Source organism: Brienomyrus brachyistius, chromosome 8 (assembly GCF_023856365.1).
Source record: "Brienomyrus brachyistius isolate T26 chromosome 8, BBRACH_0.4, whole genome shotgun sequence".
Taxonomy (NCBI): Eukaryota; Metazoa; Chordata; class Actinopteri; order Osteoglossiformes; family Mormyridae; genus Brienomyrus; species Brienomyrus brachyistius.
In genome coordinates, this window is record NC_064540.1 from 25,589,506 (window position 1) to 25,608,922 (window position 19,417).

Sequence of the window (19,417 nt, forward strand, 5' to 3'; positions counted from 1 at the left end):
TTATACTGAGACAAGCATGACAAGTTTCCTCAAAAGCCCATTTTATTAAATATTTTGTTTTAATCACAAAAACATTAGATATACATCATACTGAGTTGCACATTTGTCAAAAATACATTGTAGTTTTAATGCAATACCAATGCACAAATATGAAGTTCATATTGCAGTGCAGGGATTAGCAAACCAGAATGGTTAGAATGATACCGAGAATTAACATACACTTAAAAATGGTACATACACAAATCAATTCACACCACCCAGTCACTCAACACAAGACCACTTACGTGATCTAATACACACACAAATGATTACAAGATTTCTGCATCTTGAAATGGTATAGTGTATGGTAGCAGTATTGCTCAAGTACAAATAAAGTTCTTGGTATAAATATTCAGATTCTACCCGATGTCAGTTATAAATCTACTGCCATACTATCTTCTTGGTCCCTGTCTTACAGGCATGTTAAGACTCAGCTTGTTAATGAGGACATTTTGCATACACTGACTACGACGTTCAGCTCACAGTATTCTTTACTATTTGGTCTTTACGTCTAAGAATTTAACAGGTAGATTTAGGTGCACAAAATGAATACTTTTATGATTTCACCCTGAAGGGCAGAGTTGTATGTTCTGCATCAGAAGTGATAACGATTACGAAAGTGATAACCCACAAGAAAATGACAGCCCATAGTCATTTTAGTGAGGTTGGTGATGCCACAGTTACGCCTTCCTTCCCTCACTGAGGGAAAAAAATACTTAAGGCATTGCTGAAATCAGGGAAGACAAAATTCTTCTTCTCTGGCTCATAGTTCATGCTGTCAAGTGCATTGATGTAAACCGCCTATCAAATAAGCTGGTTTAATGTGCCCATGAGTCCAGCAACCCAATATGCTCTGAACGGCTTGCAACAACCACAAATCTAGATGTTTCACTTTTGTCAAGTAATGATATTCGCAGATAATATCTGTCACAGTTGTCTTCAGCTCCTTCAGCTGGATAACGGTTTGTGTCCAGGTGAGAATTGAGAAACATTGCCTATGCAGAGTACAGGCTGAAGGGTGTGCAGTCCAGGATGAACTCACCCACACCCACAAAGTACATCACCTGGACAATACCAAAGAGTGGGGCGATGACCAAAGCCCTGCAACCAGCACCCTTCAGGAAGGCAGAAGGACCTTCCTTTCGCAGGATCTTACTGCAGAAACAGCAGACACCAAAAAATGAGTTACAGAACTAGAACAAGAAGCCCAAATAGCGTCTAACAGCTTTACAAACATTCAAATAGATTGTTAGTCTTAACATGAGGCATTTGAAGTAGAAGCAAACAAATCCCATCTGATGAATTACCTTATACAGTCCGTCACCCCACGGTAGCTTTCCTCATTAGCACCTTTGTTCAGGGATTGTAGCCTTGTCTTGACCACTGCAAAAAATAAGCGTTTATTCAGACACCCAGAGGAATCACCCAATTGCACAGGTACCTGATTTAAGAATCCAAACCCCAGACTTACCATCACAGGGATTAACAGCCACAGCAGCTGTAGAACCGGCTAAACACCCGGAGACAAATGACCAGTAGAAAGGAGAATTCTCTGAAGGGGAGGACTGGCCAAGTCGGTTGAAGTGGGCAAACAAGGGGAAATAGACCACAGAAAACGGAACATCCCTGTTGAAATGGAGGCCAGAGCAGAATCAGTCTCAGGAAGCACCAACAGAATACCATACCATACAATTCATTTCAGCGACAGGAGCTCCTCACCTCATAAGTGTAGCACCCAGTCCCCTGTACAGGCCCCTCAGGCCCTGTGTGTGCAGTAACTCCTGAGCAATCCTTGTGGCAGACACTGTTTGTACAGGCAAGGTCCGGCTAGCCGTATAAGGGCGACTGAACATTGCACTAGTGCCAGACAGCTTTGACTGCACCCCAGCTGGTGCCCTCTGCTGAGCGGCTGTGAAGGAACAATTTATTTTTTACGATGATATTACATCAAAGGTACGCTACGATGATCAATAGCCAATGGAGCATTCTATATCCTCACCTAGCCTCCCAGCATCCTGGAGCTGAATCTTGAGCATTTCCATAGGTGTGGTGATAATGACTTGGCACATGCCAGCACCACACCCTGCCAGCATTTCTTTGAATACTGTCAAGCCCTTCCTGGAGAGAAAAACAATAATTAAACACAAAGACTGATAATTTATCCAATCTCAAATGTGTCAATCCTGCTCGCTTCTCACCCATGTTTGCTAAGGTGGTGACGGAAAAAGTCATTGGCTGCGAGTTTGATTGCCTTCTCAGGGGTTACCAAGGTCAGGTTGACAGCAGCACCTAAAAAACAAAAAATAATGATTAGAATCCGAATTAAAAACTTTTGCTAAGTACAAGTTACAAGAACATGGACAAAACACTTATTCCCCGCCACAATCAAAACCAGGTTTACTAAGTTCCATACCAAATCCATTTGTACCACTGACTGTACAAGGAGGCAAAAGTAGCATAAGGGCACAAAAAACTCACATCAAAGACTATAATGGCATGATCATGGAGGGGGATTTGATACAGTTGCACCAAACAGAAGGGTACTTGTACGGAAAAGGATGAAAGATAGCCGAGTAAAAGGCAATGTAATCAGTAATGACAGAGAATGGAAAGAGGTGTTCAGCAACAAGAACAGAGAGAAAATGAGACAGAAAATGGCAGCTAACAAGCATGGGAAGAAGTACGTGACACATTTAAACTAGAGTACACTGAACCAAAGAACTCAGTCATACATTCTCACAGAGCAGAAGTGTTAGTGGACAGCGGAAAGACAGGCAAGAAATCAGTCAGTCTTTGGTTACAGAGATCAGAGAGCACAACCGTACATGACATGGTGCCTAGTTTTAATAGAACGATGTGGTAAGAACCATGTAACGTTTGCCTCCAGCGTGGCTGCGCCTTATCGGCTAGCCTTCAAAATCCCCGGGGCCCATGTCTGTAACATGAAAAACACAGATGCAAACAAACAGCATTCCTCACAAAAGCCCAGGCCAACGGCCTGCAGCTTTTAGCCCAATAGCTAACACTTCAGGTCTATTTAGGTATCTGTACTGCAATTTACAGTCTAGGTAGAAATTATAATGCATCAAACAATGGGCACATGGACTTTGCACCAATCCCATATTGAAGTTTTTAGATGCTGTTTAAAAATATTTTAATCCAATTTCAACAAAAAAAAAAAATCTAAATCACTAACTGAACAATTTCATGGATGTGATGACAGCTGTAAGTAGGGCTGGGCGATATGACGATATTATCGGTAATCAATATTAGACTGTGTTGATATCTGACAGTCTTAATATCTGACAGTGACTAACCAACAATTATTGATTTTGTTGGGGAAGTAGGCTTAAGCCACACAAAAGAAAGCAAGATAAAGATTTATGAATTCGGTTTCAGTTTAGCCTTCCAGCCTATGTTAACAACAGAGTTAAAAAACATATTGCTGTTATGTTTTAGGATTTGGTGATCAGTGGTCATTGTTGACACACCACTGCACACAGTGCATTTCTTTAACTCCTCATATGGTAGGCGAAAGTATGTAGCCCTGGAGGGACCACAGGCAGTTTTTTTAATTATGTGTGTATGATGTACTAAAACGCAAGCACAATTTAGTTTAATGTGCACACAAAATAATAAATCAAGTTAACAAAATCCTTAGTCCTTAGCATGATTTGCTTTTTTCATGCATTCAACTTGTTATTTGGGGCTCTTGAGTTAAACTATATTTACATTTTGGTTGTGATCTTGCTTTACTACAATTTCAGTCTCATGCATGCGTGATTGTGTGTGTGGGGAGGTGTAGGATGACTATCATTTATTACAATACTTTTAAATTTAAATAATGCATATTAATTTCAATATCGCCCAGCCCTAAGCTCTTGATTAAAGCAATTATATTGAACTCCCATCGTATACATTAAGTAGCAAGCACATTAGTCTGATTTTAAACCAGGAAGGTAGAGAAACTGCAATATCTATTCGTAACCAAGCACTATGAGATTAATTAGATACAATTCTGATGTAAAAACCCTATTTTAATATATAATGTACCTTTCCTTTAATATACTTGGTTGAAGCTGTAAAAGGTGACAATGTACAAGACAAGGACAGTGAGGGTTCAATTTCAAAAATGATCCTACCTCTGTACATTCCGAAATATCCTTCGGATCGGACCGTTTTCACAAGGCAGTCCATCCTAAAAAAATGAAGCATCTTTAGTGCACTTTGGAGAGGTGGCCCTCACCACCAAGCCACCATAGATATGCAAGACCAGAGAAGTCAGACAGACACGCCTTGTAGCAAATGACTCCTAAAAAGCACAATGCTAGGAAGGAGGGAGGACGGCCAGCCCTTTGCATTCCAGAGCAATTACTCAACGACAGAAACAAAGATCAACTCTTTCTCATTAATTCACCAACAAGTAAAATAATGCACATACAAAGATTACAAGCTGATAATTTTGTTTTTATTATTAAAGCTGCTCAGACTTACATGTTCTTATATATCTGCTGGCCGCTCCTTTGGTTCTGTAGCCTGGTCTTGGCCAAGTCAATGGGGAACACACATGTAACTCCCACAATACCAGCAATGCCACCATTGATAAGCTTGGCAGGGAGGCTGCAAACACAAAATAGTTTATTGCATAAGTTTATTCATTTAACCAAACAGATAGCAGGATTAAACAAACTATATGCAGTATGAGGATATAAGATCAAACAAGTTGTAGCTTGTGAAATTTAACTTGCAACCACGCCTCATTCCCCCATTCCTGTCTTACTGGCCATAATATTACAGGAAAAACTCGCTATGGAATAGTTTATTTATAGCAGATCATCCTGGCTTTTCAAGAATAATATTTTGCATCATTGTATGGTTCATTCACGAGGAAATGGTTCACAGCAATTCATTTTTAATGGGCTTAATTGCTAAATTAACAAACATTCATAAAAGACTATTTAGCTTGGCATTAGAGGGAAATACCAAACAGGAACAGGTAAAATAAAACAACTTCCACATTCCAGTGAACTTGCAAAGAATGGTTTTAAATGCACCACCACGATCATGAATAAATGCCCTCCCCCTAAATTAGCAAAATCAATCTGTCTAGCTGCTCTAAAACAAAACTCATTTTAAAGTAATTCCCACAGTAAGTTATGTAAATCAGGGAAGACAAATACAGAAGAGCCCAGAAACACAGATCTATACAAGTCAGCAGCAAACACGCTCAGTCATGACCCGCTGAATAGATTCCCAGAAAAAAATTATACAAGGCTTATGGCCAAAACAGTTTTTGAGCTTAGACATGACACATTTCACTCCATAGTCCAAATACCCCCAGGAGCCTAACTCTATTGAAAGTATATTGTAGTGAGATCTGAATGCTCAAAATATATAACGTTGATTATGACAGCTTTTAAAACATTTTTGAATAGTTCATTTTATTATGGTATACCTGATCTGTTGCTGAGACATTCTGATTTCAAACACGGAAAATGTGCAATGGCTGTGAAGCAAAAGTCCTGCAAAGAAAACCACATATCTGTCACTCTAAGAAGGCAAAACCTCCAACCAAAATTATAAATAAATATAATTAACATTACGTTACACACCCAAATATATATATATATATTTATCTGTAACTCAAAACTTTACATATTTTATTATAACCTGTGTGTGTATACGTCACACACAGGTTAGTAACTATATCTTTTCAGGAACTCAATTCATTTATATGGGAAAAACTCTAACCCCAACATGACGACCTTAACGCCGACTCAGCCCTAGCCTTTAGCATAACTTACCAAACAAAATACGAAACTTTGTATTTTTTTTGATCGGACTCGGAGATCTTTGTGGAGACCTCAAAATGGTCCCCACAACGCCAAAATTACCGGTTATCACATTGTGGGGGACATTTGGTCCCCACTACGTAATATAAACCTAATCCACACACATCATGCTTTTACATCATAATTTAGCAAGTAATACATGGACTGGCGAGAAATGAGAAACTAGCAAATTACAGAAAGCAACGTGCAAAGCGGCACGCTACCGTGCGGAAATGGTGATGCGGCATTTCAAAGCTAATCAGAGACCGTTAAGTAAGGACTTCCGGCTTCGGAGCTATGACTTATAATCAAACCCGCCGATCTATGCGGAAGATACGACATTTTAATTCATTATATTACAGATCATACACGTGTACAAATAAGACTTTCTTTGGAATAATACAAATAAAGCTAAAGAAAACAATACCATTATCCAGCGAATTACTTCCAAAATAACACATTACAAGTTACTACACTAACAAAATATTAACCGCATCGATAGTGACAACTGACCTAGTTAAAATAGCTTACTAATTACAAAAATTTTTTGATCGACGTTAGTTGAATATGGTTATAAAACTACCTGTAAATTACTTTGGTTGAAATGGTCTAAACTGCTAGTACCCATGTAGCGAAACGGTGTGAAATGTATGAAATCATACTTCCTAAGCTAACGGAATAGGCGAACGTGCTATATTTCACTATCCGTTTGCAAAACATTTAGTCTCTGTAACCAATTACATATTTTATAAGTCATAGGAAAAAATATATATCCTTGCATCGGTAAGCTAGTAAAAACTAAACAGCTACTAAAAAGATATCTAAACTTAAGTTGCGGTATGTTCATTTACATCTCTGTTTGCTAATGTAATTACCAAAAAGGCACACTTACCTAACACTTATCTATAAAATATAATTGTACGAAGCAGAACCACACTAAGAACACACCCTATTTTCTGTCAGGGTATCGAACCGATTGAACTGCTGGAAAATTCCATTCAAATATAAAGTAAGAGGCGGAGCCAAACTAGTCAGTGTGGTCCAATCGCGGCGCCTCGGACAAGCCATCGTGTCGCCGATGAATGGTCGGCTAGAGTGGTGTCAAATGTCCACCAGTGCAGTCACGTGACAGAAACACTACGAACTGTCATGCTAATTATTATTTATTTATATTCATTAACTCAAGCAGGTACTTTCCGTCCCACCTATCTTTTTTTTTAATAAAAATTTTGTATAAGTCTTATTTTATTTAATATTACATTATTAAATTTTTAGCACGTGGATTATGATTTAATTTTATAGGTATTTTAATTTTACTAGTGTGTTTTTTAAAACAGTACTTTGAGTTAAAGCTAGATTTAACTCCCAATATTGCTTGTTTCCAAAAATGGAAGTGGGGAGTGTGCTGGATAAACGGTTTCGACTGCTACCTCAGTCACGTGACACTCTGTGGTGTTTTACGAAGGGGTTTTACTTTTTGTGTAGATATATACACATGTTTATGAATATAAAAATGACTACAGACCTCCAAACTAAATTTTGTGACTGTCTTTGGGGTAGTGTGACTGTGCTAATACATAGTTTACTATAATTAGAACTTAGAATCAGAAATTCTAAGATAGAACATAGCATCATAAACCAGGAAGGTATTAGATGAGTTTCTGGCCGGAAGGTGAGTTAGTAGGACTGAGATGATGGCACACAGTACTGCAGTGTTTTAGTAGTTTATTTAATATCTTTTTATATTTACCGTTACTGGTGTAATATAAAGCAGATTTTATCTCTGGCCAAACGTCCTGAATTTACCTTCTGTCTATGTTTATATATGGAAACATTTCGGGTTGCCAGTATCTTTCACTCGCCATTTCCCGTAGTCTTTTTCATGTAATTTTTAAATAGTAGAAGAGTTCAAGACTGTAAAAGTAAAAAGACTGCTTCAAGCCTAAGATAAGCTACGTGTGTAGTACTTGTATCTTCTGAAGCACGCCAACTGTAATTCTTTTTTAAGCACTACCTTCTTATAAGACTAAATAAAATCATACTTTTTCAAGCTTGGTTGTTTGATAATTACTTGTTTTGTCAGGTTTCAGTAGTTATTAAACTTCTGAAAAAACTCGAAGTATGTCACTGAAGGTATGCGTTTTCGATTCAATGGGACAGTGATCAGTACTGCAGATAGTTCCGTGTAAGGATGACTATACACTTGTGACTAGGAAGTGTACGTAAAAGGAAATCATGCGAAATGTTTTAAGTTTCTGAGCATTTGGGGTCTGAGTATAGTTAGAAATACATACAGTGGGCAAAAAAACTTGCGAAATTTACGCAATACTTCTGGTGGTGGCGAAATATGCAAATCACGTCAATGTATAAGATTAACTGACGACTTATTATTTTTTTCGTGTTTGCCCGCCAGCATCTACAATAGCATATAAGTGCCATAAGTTGATTACTAACTTTCAGCAGGTGTCAATCATTTGCTCTGAATGTAATTTTGAGGGTCAAGGTTATAAACGCCAACATTCCTTACCCGAGGGCAGGGCAAGGGCCCGCACGCCTCCATATTTTGTATATAAAGAAGCTATTTGTTGGGCATTTTCGTGCTTTAACAATTTTCACACTTGTGAGCAAAAAATCTGGGGGTGAGAATATTTAGCGACGGGAATGTTTTACGTGACTTAAAGCTTCTTGAATATACTAATATTAAGACTATGTTCTCTGTTACTCGATAAAATAAATCCCCAAACAATAATGAATTTAGAATGCAACTGAGTTACCACGAGTATAGCCTGCAACAGTAACAACTTTGTTGTTAGACAATGCACTGTTTGAATACACGTTGGAGGCTTTTTAAAAAGTAACAGCCACTTGCACGTTGACAATATATTCAAGCCATCTAAAACTGCTACATGAACTAGTTATTTAAGCAATTTTGATCTGTCAGAAGAGCAAACGAGACTTGCAGCAGAATGTTAATGCTGGAGAACATAATGAAAAATGATTATCGGAACAGGATGCCAGTACGACTCTTGCCGAAATTCACGATCAAGCTAAGGTGTTCGATAAAAAATATGAAATTATTTACATGTATCTAACATTTACCTCGATGTCCGACTAAATGGTTGGTTGTGGGGGTTGTTATATTTTTGACTTGTGTGTTAAGAATGACTCTTTCTGTCCTGCAATAAAATAGTTAAAATTACTGCTTGCATAAAATGCAAATTAGGCTTTTGTAAATGGAGGAAATAAAAGGTAAAACAGGTTGGTCCTTGTACGTTTCCCAACTGCGATCTTTATCTTTGAATGTTGCATTGAAGTGTGATTCTTCCTCCACCTACCATCACCTATTTCTTTCTTTTGCGTGCTGAGAGAAGGGAGCCGCGCTGCAAAGCATTCGTTAACTAGGAAGTGGATGCAGCCCGGAAGTGGGTAAATTGCAAACCCCGACATCGTTTGCTGGTCAATGTCTGGATATAAAATCCCAGGAGAGAAAATTAATCTAAAATAAAATCCATACAACGCAAACATCAACAAATTCTTTATTACAATGTGATTCCCAGGCCCCGTATCCACCGTCACGCACTCTATATACGCTTCATAAAGCCTATATGATAAGATATGATAAGCTTTATTGATCCCAGGTCAGCTTTAGCTATCGTTAAAAAGATAGTTGTTTAGTTTAGTTCCTAATAGTGTTCAGTTTAGAAACGTTTATGATTTCATTTGGGGGGGACATGTTTTAATACAGTACACAGCAATGGAAACAATATCTTGTCCCACAGTACACGGCCATCTGTATATTTAATTAAGAAACTGAATTCCAAGTGTCTTAAAGACCTTATCGCTTTAGACGTCAGAGGTCAATATTTTGTATAAAGAGTTCAGGTTCAGTGTCTTTCCCTTGTTGTTCCTTCCAGTACAATCAGCAGACATGATAAAAAAAAAGTTTATACAAATAACATAAATCTACAATATATATGCTCAGTTGTACCAGTATCTTTGCAGTTAAATAATGTTCATACTACCCAAAAACATTCAAGTTGTACATGTAGATCCAGTTACAGATCATTTTAACGTCATTAAAGTCATAATTAAAACTATTAACAAACCTGAAAAAAGTGTGTGTGTATGTGTGTGTGTGTTTCTGTTGGTTTTTTGGATGTCAACAAAACCCTGAAATACAAGTACACAAGGTTTTTTTTTTCTTCTTAAATTTGTGCACATGGTATGTCTAACACGATACTAACTTTGATGTTAAAATATTGACAATGTCTGTGAGAGATAGCATGTATTTCAGGTCACAGTGATTCCAATTGTAATTTCCAACGCACTAATACAAATAACTTAACTTTGATGGTTTTATTGAACATGAAAGGGCTACGGCGGTTCTATGGGGTTGATGTTGGTATAGTAAAAAATAAATAAAAAAGAATAACCATTTTAGCTGTATGAATATATTGTAATAACAGTAATAAAAAGCAAAAAGTATATATATAGTTTTTTTTCTTTTGCATGTGTTTCTCTGGTAACACACTGTGGCACACTCTGCCCAGTTATAGGACCGGCTTTATGGATTCACAGAGGAATGCTTGGAATGGCCAGTCCCTTTCTGGCAAGGCAGAGATGTGGAGTAGAGATCTGAAACCAGTTACTCATCTGGGTGCAACTTTATTTTACTGTCCTGTCAAGATGACTGATTGAATCCACAATGCCTTCGCTCCATCGCCCTGAAGGGGAGCTACCAAAGGAAATCTGCAGCCAGTGTAATGAATCAGCACAGACAACACCTCCAGTAACTGACAGAAACAAAAATAAGTGGTCGTCATTTTGGTCATGTGTTCATGTCTTCCCACTGAGCTGGAGTTCCATAAATAGCCAGCAGCTGTTTCTTCCTTGACCCGTATTCTGTCTCTTAGCACACATACCCCCCATCAGTTATTTTCCATTGAGATATAAAATCGGGCTGGGGGGAGGGGCAAAGCTATTGGTGCCAGAAGCATGTGGAATCAAATGCTTGAACAATAATATTATTTGTGAATGTTTCTGCTTAAGACCGAAAAAAAGAACTATGGCAGCTTATTGTAATAAAAGCGTGTTCGATGAAATTGCTTTTGAAAAATATATAAACATCGAAATATTTTCTGATCGTGTAAGAGAAGATAATCAGGAAAATATATGGTTTGCTATTTTGCAGTAGTGTTGGACTGTGCACCAGGAACTAAATCATTCCTGCAGTACATTATTTAAGACTAACTGACTTGTTCATTTGACTCATGGGGGAAATGGAGGAAGGTGTTACTGGAACTGACTGAGCTAAGATGAAGTGAATTGTATGCCCAGCCATAGGGTGGCATGCTGTCATCACGTGGGCAGTGAGTCCGATGACCACAGCTGCTTACATAGTGCATCCAGTCACGTGCAGAGAATGGCACTATGCTACACAGTGAGCCTGGTGTTTCACTGGCCAGTGTTATTCAAGTGCAGGCTAATGAGACTGGAAAGAATGTGAGCTGGGAAAAATATTTAATCCATCCAGTTTCACCACACAAATCAACCAGTCACACGGATTACCACTGCGATTGTGTTGCGGAATGTAATCACCCGCAAGTCCATGGCAATCAGCTTCAAGATGCTAAGGCCCAGGCAGATACAGTTAGAAGACATTATCATCGTTCTGTCTACATTAAAATGGAACAACAGGTAAAAATAAAAGTAGTCACCACTTAATGGGACAGGATGTGGTTGCTTTGCTCTGGGTATGGGTAAGTGTAGCTCAGCGGTTTAGTGCACTGGGCTCTATCATCAGGGCCACTCTTGTGGGCACATTCATGGCTGTCAGTGTTGCAGGTGCTGCAGTGGCAGCCCAGTGCCACCGGGTAGGTGAAGTGCGGGGTGACGTGTGGGCGGCAGCCAGGCAGCACAGCAGTACGGTACTCCACCGAGCGGTAATTGCAGCCCCTCTGGATCAGGAGCCGTTTCCCCACTGGCCCGACTATGTTGGTGTCCTGCCCAGGAACAAGGCAACAGTCACTGCTATGCCTTTCTTTTTCAATTCATTGTTAACCACCACACCCCCTGCATTCAATCACGCTTTGTCCACCTTTTATTTTGTTTGGTGACGCTTTTATGAAAAGAATGTGACATGTATCATAGTTCCATATATTTATGCATCTGGATATTTATGACGTAAGTTATTCTAGGTCCCCAAATAGAATGTTTTTTTTTTTTTTTTTTGCATGAGGAGCAATTTCTTAACTTCTGCGATATTTTTTTTCCTACCCTGTGTTCTTTCATTTTTTTTCTCTCTACAAGCAGCAGTAAAAGAAAATGTTAGAAATGATCTGGGTTCAGGAGGACACATATGGCATTTATGGGAAGACGTGTAGTAGACAGGAATCCAAACACTAACCCTGCCATATAATGTATAGAAAGGTATATAATGTTTATTATGCTTTACTGTGTGTTACTGAAATATTGTCAGCTGAGAAAAAGAGAAACTTGATCTTCTATACCTAACCCTATGTACAAATTACAAGGATAAGCACTTTATTATTACCCAGAATCCTAATAATAAAAATTCTATTTCATGATAGAAGAAATAATTAACATTAGTTAATTATAAGTTTGGTGGTGCTCTTACCCATGAGTGGCAGAGCCCCATACAGATGGTGGTATTGACAGCCACGCAATAATCACAGCCAGCCTTTTCTACATAGAGGGTGTAGTCCGTCAGGACGCACAGGGCAAGGGCTTGGCCGCATAGCACGCATAGGAGCCCGCACAGGATCACAGCGATGCTGCTCATCGTGACACACCCTGCTGACACCTACTGGCTGATATGGGAACCACACTCTGCAAAGCAAATGAAAGTGATCATTCTGTTCTCTCATCCATGATACACAGATGCTCTCAGCATGCAAGGCACAAAGGTCACCGATCACAATTACAAGCTATTCTGTAACACGCCTCCTTTAATAGTACAGTTTACAACACTCTTAAATGATAACCCAATTTCATGGCTGTTTAGCCTACAATTAACTGCACGTCATTTTTTCATAATTGCTGATTAACCTTTTCATTCTACCCTTTATAATTCAGTAATCATTACACAGTTACAAAAATGGCAGAAAGTGCAGCAGTGTAAAATCAAGGCGAAAATGTGTTGATTTAAATACCCTCCTTGCATTGCAGGTAGAAAATTACTTACCTGGCGGCAATGAACAAGTGTAAGACTGTAGGGCAAAAGTCCTCCAGTCCTTTATACATGATGTCAAATCCCACTTAATCCATAAGCTTCGTATCTTCCAACCCAGTGAAAGAGACGAGGCATCTTTATGGATGCTGATCATCTGTACCCACCAGCTTCTTGCGCAGATGATGGGGGAGTGAGGAGCAGCGCAGGACCAGTTTGCCGTATATGAAATGATTGTCAAGATTAAGATTGCTTGACATTGAGTTTTGCAAATAGGTTGCATTACTGATTCTTGTCAAGTGCGGGAATATCATCGTGACTCACAATGAACTCTTAAAAATTGTGAGCATAACTGCATGTACAGAGAAAAAGCATCACAATGCAAACAGTATCCAGAATGAAACAACTCACGCTACAAAAATGCTGTCAGTTTTAAAAGTTATCTTCAGTTCCACGGATATTGTACAAAGTGACTCGTGACTACCTCAAAGGCATTTTATAGGTTTGGGATGGTGCAAAATTCATGTGAAACTCCAATAGAAACTGTATTACAAAGTGCTTTAATCTGAAAAGTAGATTAAAATTCATAGCAATTTCTGATGATGATGATGATGATGATGATGAAAGCTTTAACCATGTCATGCTCCACTACAGGCCCACTTTAAGTCACTACAATATTACCGAATCCTTTATTTTGACATAATGCCTACATATGAGGTGGAAGTCTTGTAGTCTGTTTTCAGTAATTGATCTCCCACAAAAACATCAATATTCCCATGCAGTGCATGTTAGAAAACCTTATACAAATCTGACTGGAATGGTCAATCTTTTGAGATACAGTGGTTCTTCCATACCTGTGGATTTAACGAACTGCGGCTTGAAAATATCCATCAGTTTTCGGTAATCACTTGTGCTACTCAAGGTAACAGGGGTCCAGAGCCTTTCCCATAGGAGGACACAATCATACACCATTCACACACACACCTATGGGCAATTAGATAACTCCAGTTAACTTCAGCACATTTTTTGACTGTGGGGGGAGAACCCCATAACAACACTGGGAGAACATATAAACTCCACAAACAGGAAGCATGGTGGAGACTCAAACCCAGGTCCTAGAGGTGCGAGGTAACAGTGCTAGCCATTGCACCACCATGCTGCTCCTCAACAATTATCTTAAAAAAAATCTTAAAGTTACGAAAGGCAAAATTCCATGCATCAAGCACTGCACTGAATCCACATGAATGAAGCTATATGTAGGCATACGAAGCTGAAGCTTTTCTATTTGTAGATATAGTTTTTGTTTGTACTACAATGCTTGCATCTATATTGAAAAAATACAGATATGTTTTCCTCACCATTATTCCAACTACACAGCATAATCACTATTTACATTAGGTATTATAAAGATTTTGGGAGATGACTTAACACTAGATTTACCGAGTTTTTATTCTCTGCTGAGAGTCCCAAGGTGTTTGTCACCCCTGCTGTGATTTTCGCAGGTCTTCAGCCCCATCCTCCTCCTGCTTTTGTTGTGCAAACACACCCATTACCTGTGAGGCCTGGCGCATTTGCATTTTTTACTCAGAGTAGCTCAAATCCAAGGCAGGCTAAACCTCTGTGTGTGACATGGAAACCTTCACAAAAGTCTGCCATATCTATACCAAATATCCCACACGCTGACTGACCTGCAAATATGAAAGACGCACATTCACAAAATATATGGAAACACAAGTCTGTGTTATTTATAAAACAAATTGAGTGAAAATAGAATGAAAAGTTGCTAATAGAATGAAATGAATAAAATGAAAACATGCTAACACTTCAGTCTCCAATGCATGTTTGTATATAAATGTCATAAGCTGAGTGAAGTCATGGTCCATGGTTTTTGACATGCTCATACACATACAGAATAAAATGTCATTTCATTTTCATTGGCCATCACTGAATTATAACACCAAAAGTGAATTTTGTTTTTGTGTGATCTCTCCAGCTTTGCATGTTTGGCTGATCATGTAAAAATTGATGTATCCGTGCCTCAGTTCCAGGTTCATCTCTTCGTCATCTTTCTGCCTTTTGTCTCAGTGGTTACTGTCCCACACAGTCTGTCTATCTTTCAAAGTCTGTGTTTGCAGCGTTTGAAAACCCAGTGACCATCATCCCTGTATTTGGCAATGGAGTTCCTTGGCTAGAAGAATCGGAAACAATCTTCTTTTTCCTTTCCACCCTGTAGATGCTTTGTACAGAACGTAGGCATTCACCGCCACCAAGTCCAGCATGTTGTAAAACACAGCTACTGGCCACTTGCTTGTTGCTGCTCGTACTGAATACATGCGCGCCATTCTAAACACTGACGTGGAGAATTCCTCTCCCTGTGCAGTGTCCTTTGCCAATGGAGGAAGTTCACGGCAAACGTTATTCACCATGCCCAGTAAAGTGAAGCAGTCTGTGTGACAGTGACAGTGAGGTGAAGAAATTGTCCGTTGTGACATTTCTCCCGTCATCCAGAAATGACTCCATCAGACTCATGACCACGTTCTCTGCCAGCCTTCACCAAGAACTGTGCTGAAAGTTTCACTCCAGGAGAACACATGAACATAGATGTACAGCTGTTCTCGACCAAGGTTCATTGTCCATGCAGTATATTTACATTTACATTTACAGGATTTGGCAGACGCCCTTAGCCAGAGCGACTTACATAAGTGCTTTGAGACTCAAATGAATTTCCGATGCTAGCTCAATAAGGACCCCAGCTACGAATACTATCTCTGAGAACGCCATTGAGTAGTGCAGAATTTTTATTTTATTTAATTTTTTTAAAACACACACCAGAAAAAGAGTCGAGTAAGAATATAGAAGTTCTACGTCAGGTATTTCTGAAAAAGAAAAGTTTTGAGTCGTCGCTTGAAGACATTCAAGGATTCAGCTGTTCGGACATCTAGGGGGAGTTCATTCCATCAATTAGGTGCCAGGACAGAGAAGAGCCGAGATGCGTGTCTTCCTTGTGCCTTGAGGGGAGGTGGGACCAGTCGAGCAGTGCTGGAGGATCGGAGAGATCGTGGTGCAGAGCGGGGTGTGATGAGGTCCTTTAGGTAGGATGGTGCCAGAGAATTTTTGGCTTTGTATGCGAGCATCAGTGTTTTGAATCTGATGCGTGCAGCTACAGGAAGCCAGTGGAGGGAGCGCAGCAAAGGAGTGGTGTGGGAGAACTTGGGAAGGATGAAAACAAGACGAGCAGCTGCATTCTGAATCAGTTGGAGGGGACGGATGGCGCTCAGTGGTAAACCCGCTAGAAGCGAGTTGCAGTAGTCAAGGCGTGAGATGACGAGGGACTGGACGAGTATCTGGGTAGCCTGGGTGGAAAGAAATGGACGTATCCTCCTGATGTTAAAGAGGAGAAACCGACAAGAGCGAGAAAGACTGGCGATATGTGAGGAAAATGACAACCGATCATCTATGGTAACTCCAAGGTTTCTAGCAGAAACCGAAGGACGGATCAGGGAGTTGTCAAAGGAGATCGCAAGGTCCTGGAGGGGGGATGAGTCAGCCGGGATGTAAAGCAACTCAGTTTTACTAGTTTTGAGTTTTAGCTGGTGAGTGGTCATCCAAGATGAGATGTCTGCCAAGCATGTAGAGATCTTAGTGGAGACATGAGTGTCTGAGGGAGGGAAGGAGAGGATGAGTTGAGTGTCATCGGCATAGCAGTGGTAGGAGAAGCCATGTGAGGATATAACTTCGCCAAGAGATTTAGTGTAGAGGGAGAATAGGAGAGGGCCAAGAACCGAGCCCTGAGGGACACCGGTGGAAAGACAACGTGGAGTAGATGTGGATCCATTCCATGTCACTTGGTATATCGCATCCAAGCCGGACAAATTTGGGATCAAGTTCTGGATGGCCACGGATTTGGAGACCAAATACGTCTGCAACGTGTCCCCTAACTTGGGAAAGGACCCCAGTCACCAGAAAAGGGGGAGGCTGGCAGAGAACATGGTCATGAGTCTGATGGAGCCATTTCTGGATGACGGGAGAAATGTCACAATGGACAATTTCTTCACCTCACTGGCACTGTCACACAGACTGCTTCAGCGCAAAACAACACTACTGAGCACAGGGAATAAAGTTTGGTATGAACTTCCTCCAATTTCAAAGGACACTGCACAGCAAGAGGAATTCTCCGCGTCAGTGCTTAGAAGTGGCAGTGTCTCCTTGACAATTTATGCACCTAAAAAAACAAGATTGTGTGTGTTCTGAGTTCCTTGGACCAAGATGTGGCGATCTGTGAAGGCAGAAAGAGGAAACCCAACACGATAACAGACTATAACCACATGAAGGTATGTGAATGTGTGTATAATTTTACATCAGTGCTACAATGTTTTCTGATATGTACTATACAGGCCTATATAGAAAGAAGGTAGAAAAATAGCAAATACACTCATGACTCTCTCTCTCTCTGCTGTTATAGTGTGGTGTAAATGTGTTGGACCAAATGGCGCGCATGTATTCCGTAAGAGCAGCAACATGCAGGTGGCCAGTAGCTGTATTTTACAACATGCTGGACCTGGTGGTGGCAAATTCCTACGTTCTGTACAAGGCATGTACAGGGTGGGAAGGCAAAAGAAGATTATTTTTGAGTCATCTAGCCAAGGAACTCCATTGCCAATTTATGCCACAAAAGGCTATGGGGACAGAGGAAGGCTGCTGCTGTGCCAGGACTTGTATGGACAACTCAGTGTCAGGTACAGGAGAACTGCAACAGAAACCGCAGCAGGTTTACCAGTGCAAAGTGTTACAAATTCACTTGCGCCAAATGCAGGGATGATGGTCACTGGGTCTGCAAACACTGCAAAGTTTGAAACACTAAATTTTTTTTATAAATAAAACAGACTTGTGCTTCCATATATTTTGTGAATGTGTGTCTTTCATATTTGCAGGTCAGTCAGCATGTGGGATATTTGGTATAGATATGGCAGACTTTTGTGAAGGTTTCCATGTCACACACAGAGGTTTAGCCTGCCTTGGATTTTAGCTGCTCTGAGTAAAAAAATGCAAATGTGCCAGGCCTCACAGGTAATGGGTGTGTTTGCACAACAAAAGCAGGAGGACAATGGCCCAAGAAACTCTCAGCAGGGATGCTAGTAGGTGTTAGGCCCAGGGAATTTACGCAAATTTGCGTAGATTTGGCAGTTCTAGTGTTAAAGTATACAGGAGGATGTGCGTAGGTTATATGCAAATGCTACACTACTTTGTATAAGGAACTTGAGCATCTGCAGATTTTGGTATCCGATGGGAGTCCTGAAACCCACACCCCGTAGATATTGAGGCACAACAGTCTATTTGAAAGATCGTGGAATATTTCTAAATAATAATGTAATAGTTACATATTATCTAAGTCTTTATCTAAATGTTCACTTGCCAGAAAAGTCAATAGTGAATACCTGCTCCTCAATAAAATTTCCAGCGGTTAATTTTTCATGCAAGGAAGAAAGTGTGGTTTCATGATGTCATAGATACTTTCTGGCTTCATCTCCCAGGAAAGCACCTATTTACCAGTAATCCCTTTGAGTTAAACAGATGGATATTTGGTGGATATTTGGAGATGCTGTACTCATCCATTTTCATAGAATCTATGGGAAACCAATCCAGCAATGGATGGAAACTGTGTGACCCACTGAAATCATTAACTGTCCCTCTACAAACATTAGGTTCTCATGTTTGTGGCTAAGAAAAACATCTCAGCCAACCATCAGCAGAAGAGTGATTTAATCTCTGACCCCTGAGTTTCTGGGGCTTAGGGAAGCTTCTGTAAGTGGACATAATTAGCTGGCCTCCCCAACTTGTCAAATGAACTTAGGTCAGCCTGGGAAAGGTGGAAATCATTGCAAGAAGCATGTCATGTACAGCAAGTAGGGCAGGAGCAGTAGGTGGAGAAAATGGTTACTTTGCTTGAAAACCGCATAAAAGTAGCTACCTTCAATCATGTTGATGTTTCAGGATGGCTAATCTTTTGTGATGCAATCATTCACTGCTGCTCTTACACTTAGCAACGGTTGTAAAGGCTTAAGAACACGGTGTTTTTGTAAAGTTTGGGGTATTGCTTAGGTTTCTGATTTACACTAAGCAGTAATGTGCAATGGTGGGTAAAACTAACACAACCTGGAATGGATGGAAACTCTACAGCATAGTCTGGTGTGAATCTGAATTCCTCATAGCAACGTAAAACGTATTGTCTGGTTATCTATAAAGGTTAAACGTTTATCGAGACACTACGGAATCAGAGGCTGGAAAGGATCCAGTGTCAACAGGAGAAAGTAAGAAGCAAATCATAATGCGGAATACTAAACATTGCAGTTTGGACTGT

At 39.9% G+C, this 19,417-nt stretch overlaps 2 protein-coding genes across 2 annotated transcripts; both read right to left on the reverse strand.

The window, feature by feature from the left end:
* Positions 1-24: 24 nt before the first annotated feature.
* slc25a55a (solute carrier family 25 member 55a) lies at positions 25-6,914 on the reverse strand. Its single transcript, XM_049021559.1, has 10 exons — positions 6,763-6,914; positions 5,495-5,561; positions 4,534-4,659; positions 4,182-4,237; positions 2,238-2,328; positions 2,039-2,157; positions 1,759-1,948; positions 1,511-1,665; positions 1,347-1,422; positions 25-1,194 (listed from the first exon to the last, which is right to left on the reverse strand). Exons 2-10 carry the CDS (start codon positions 5,512-5,514, stop codon positions 1,035-1,037), a joined length of 993 nt encoding a protein of 330 aa, XP_048877516.1. The 5' UTR covers positions 5,515-5,561; positions 6,763-6,914; the 3' UTR covers positions 25-1,034.
* Positions 6,915-11,411: 4,497 nt separating this feature from the next.
* On the reverse strand, positions 11,412-13,955 carry tshba (thyroid stimulating hormone subunit beta a). The gene is made up of 2 exons (XM_049021566.1): positions 12,508-13,955; positions 11,412-11,872 (listed from the first exon to the last, which is right to left on the reverse strand). The coding sequence occupies exons 1-2, from the start codon at positions 12,670-12,672 to the stop codon at positions 11,591-11,593; spliced, it is 447 nt and encodes a 148-aa protein (XP_048877523.1). The 5' UTR covers positions 12,673-13,955; the 3' UTR covers positions 11,412-11,590.
* Between the last annotated feature and the right edge of the window lie 5,462 nt (positions 13,956-19,417).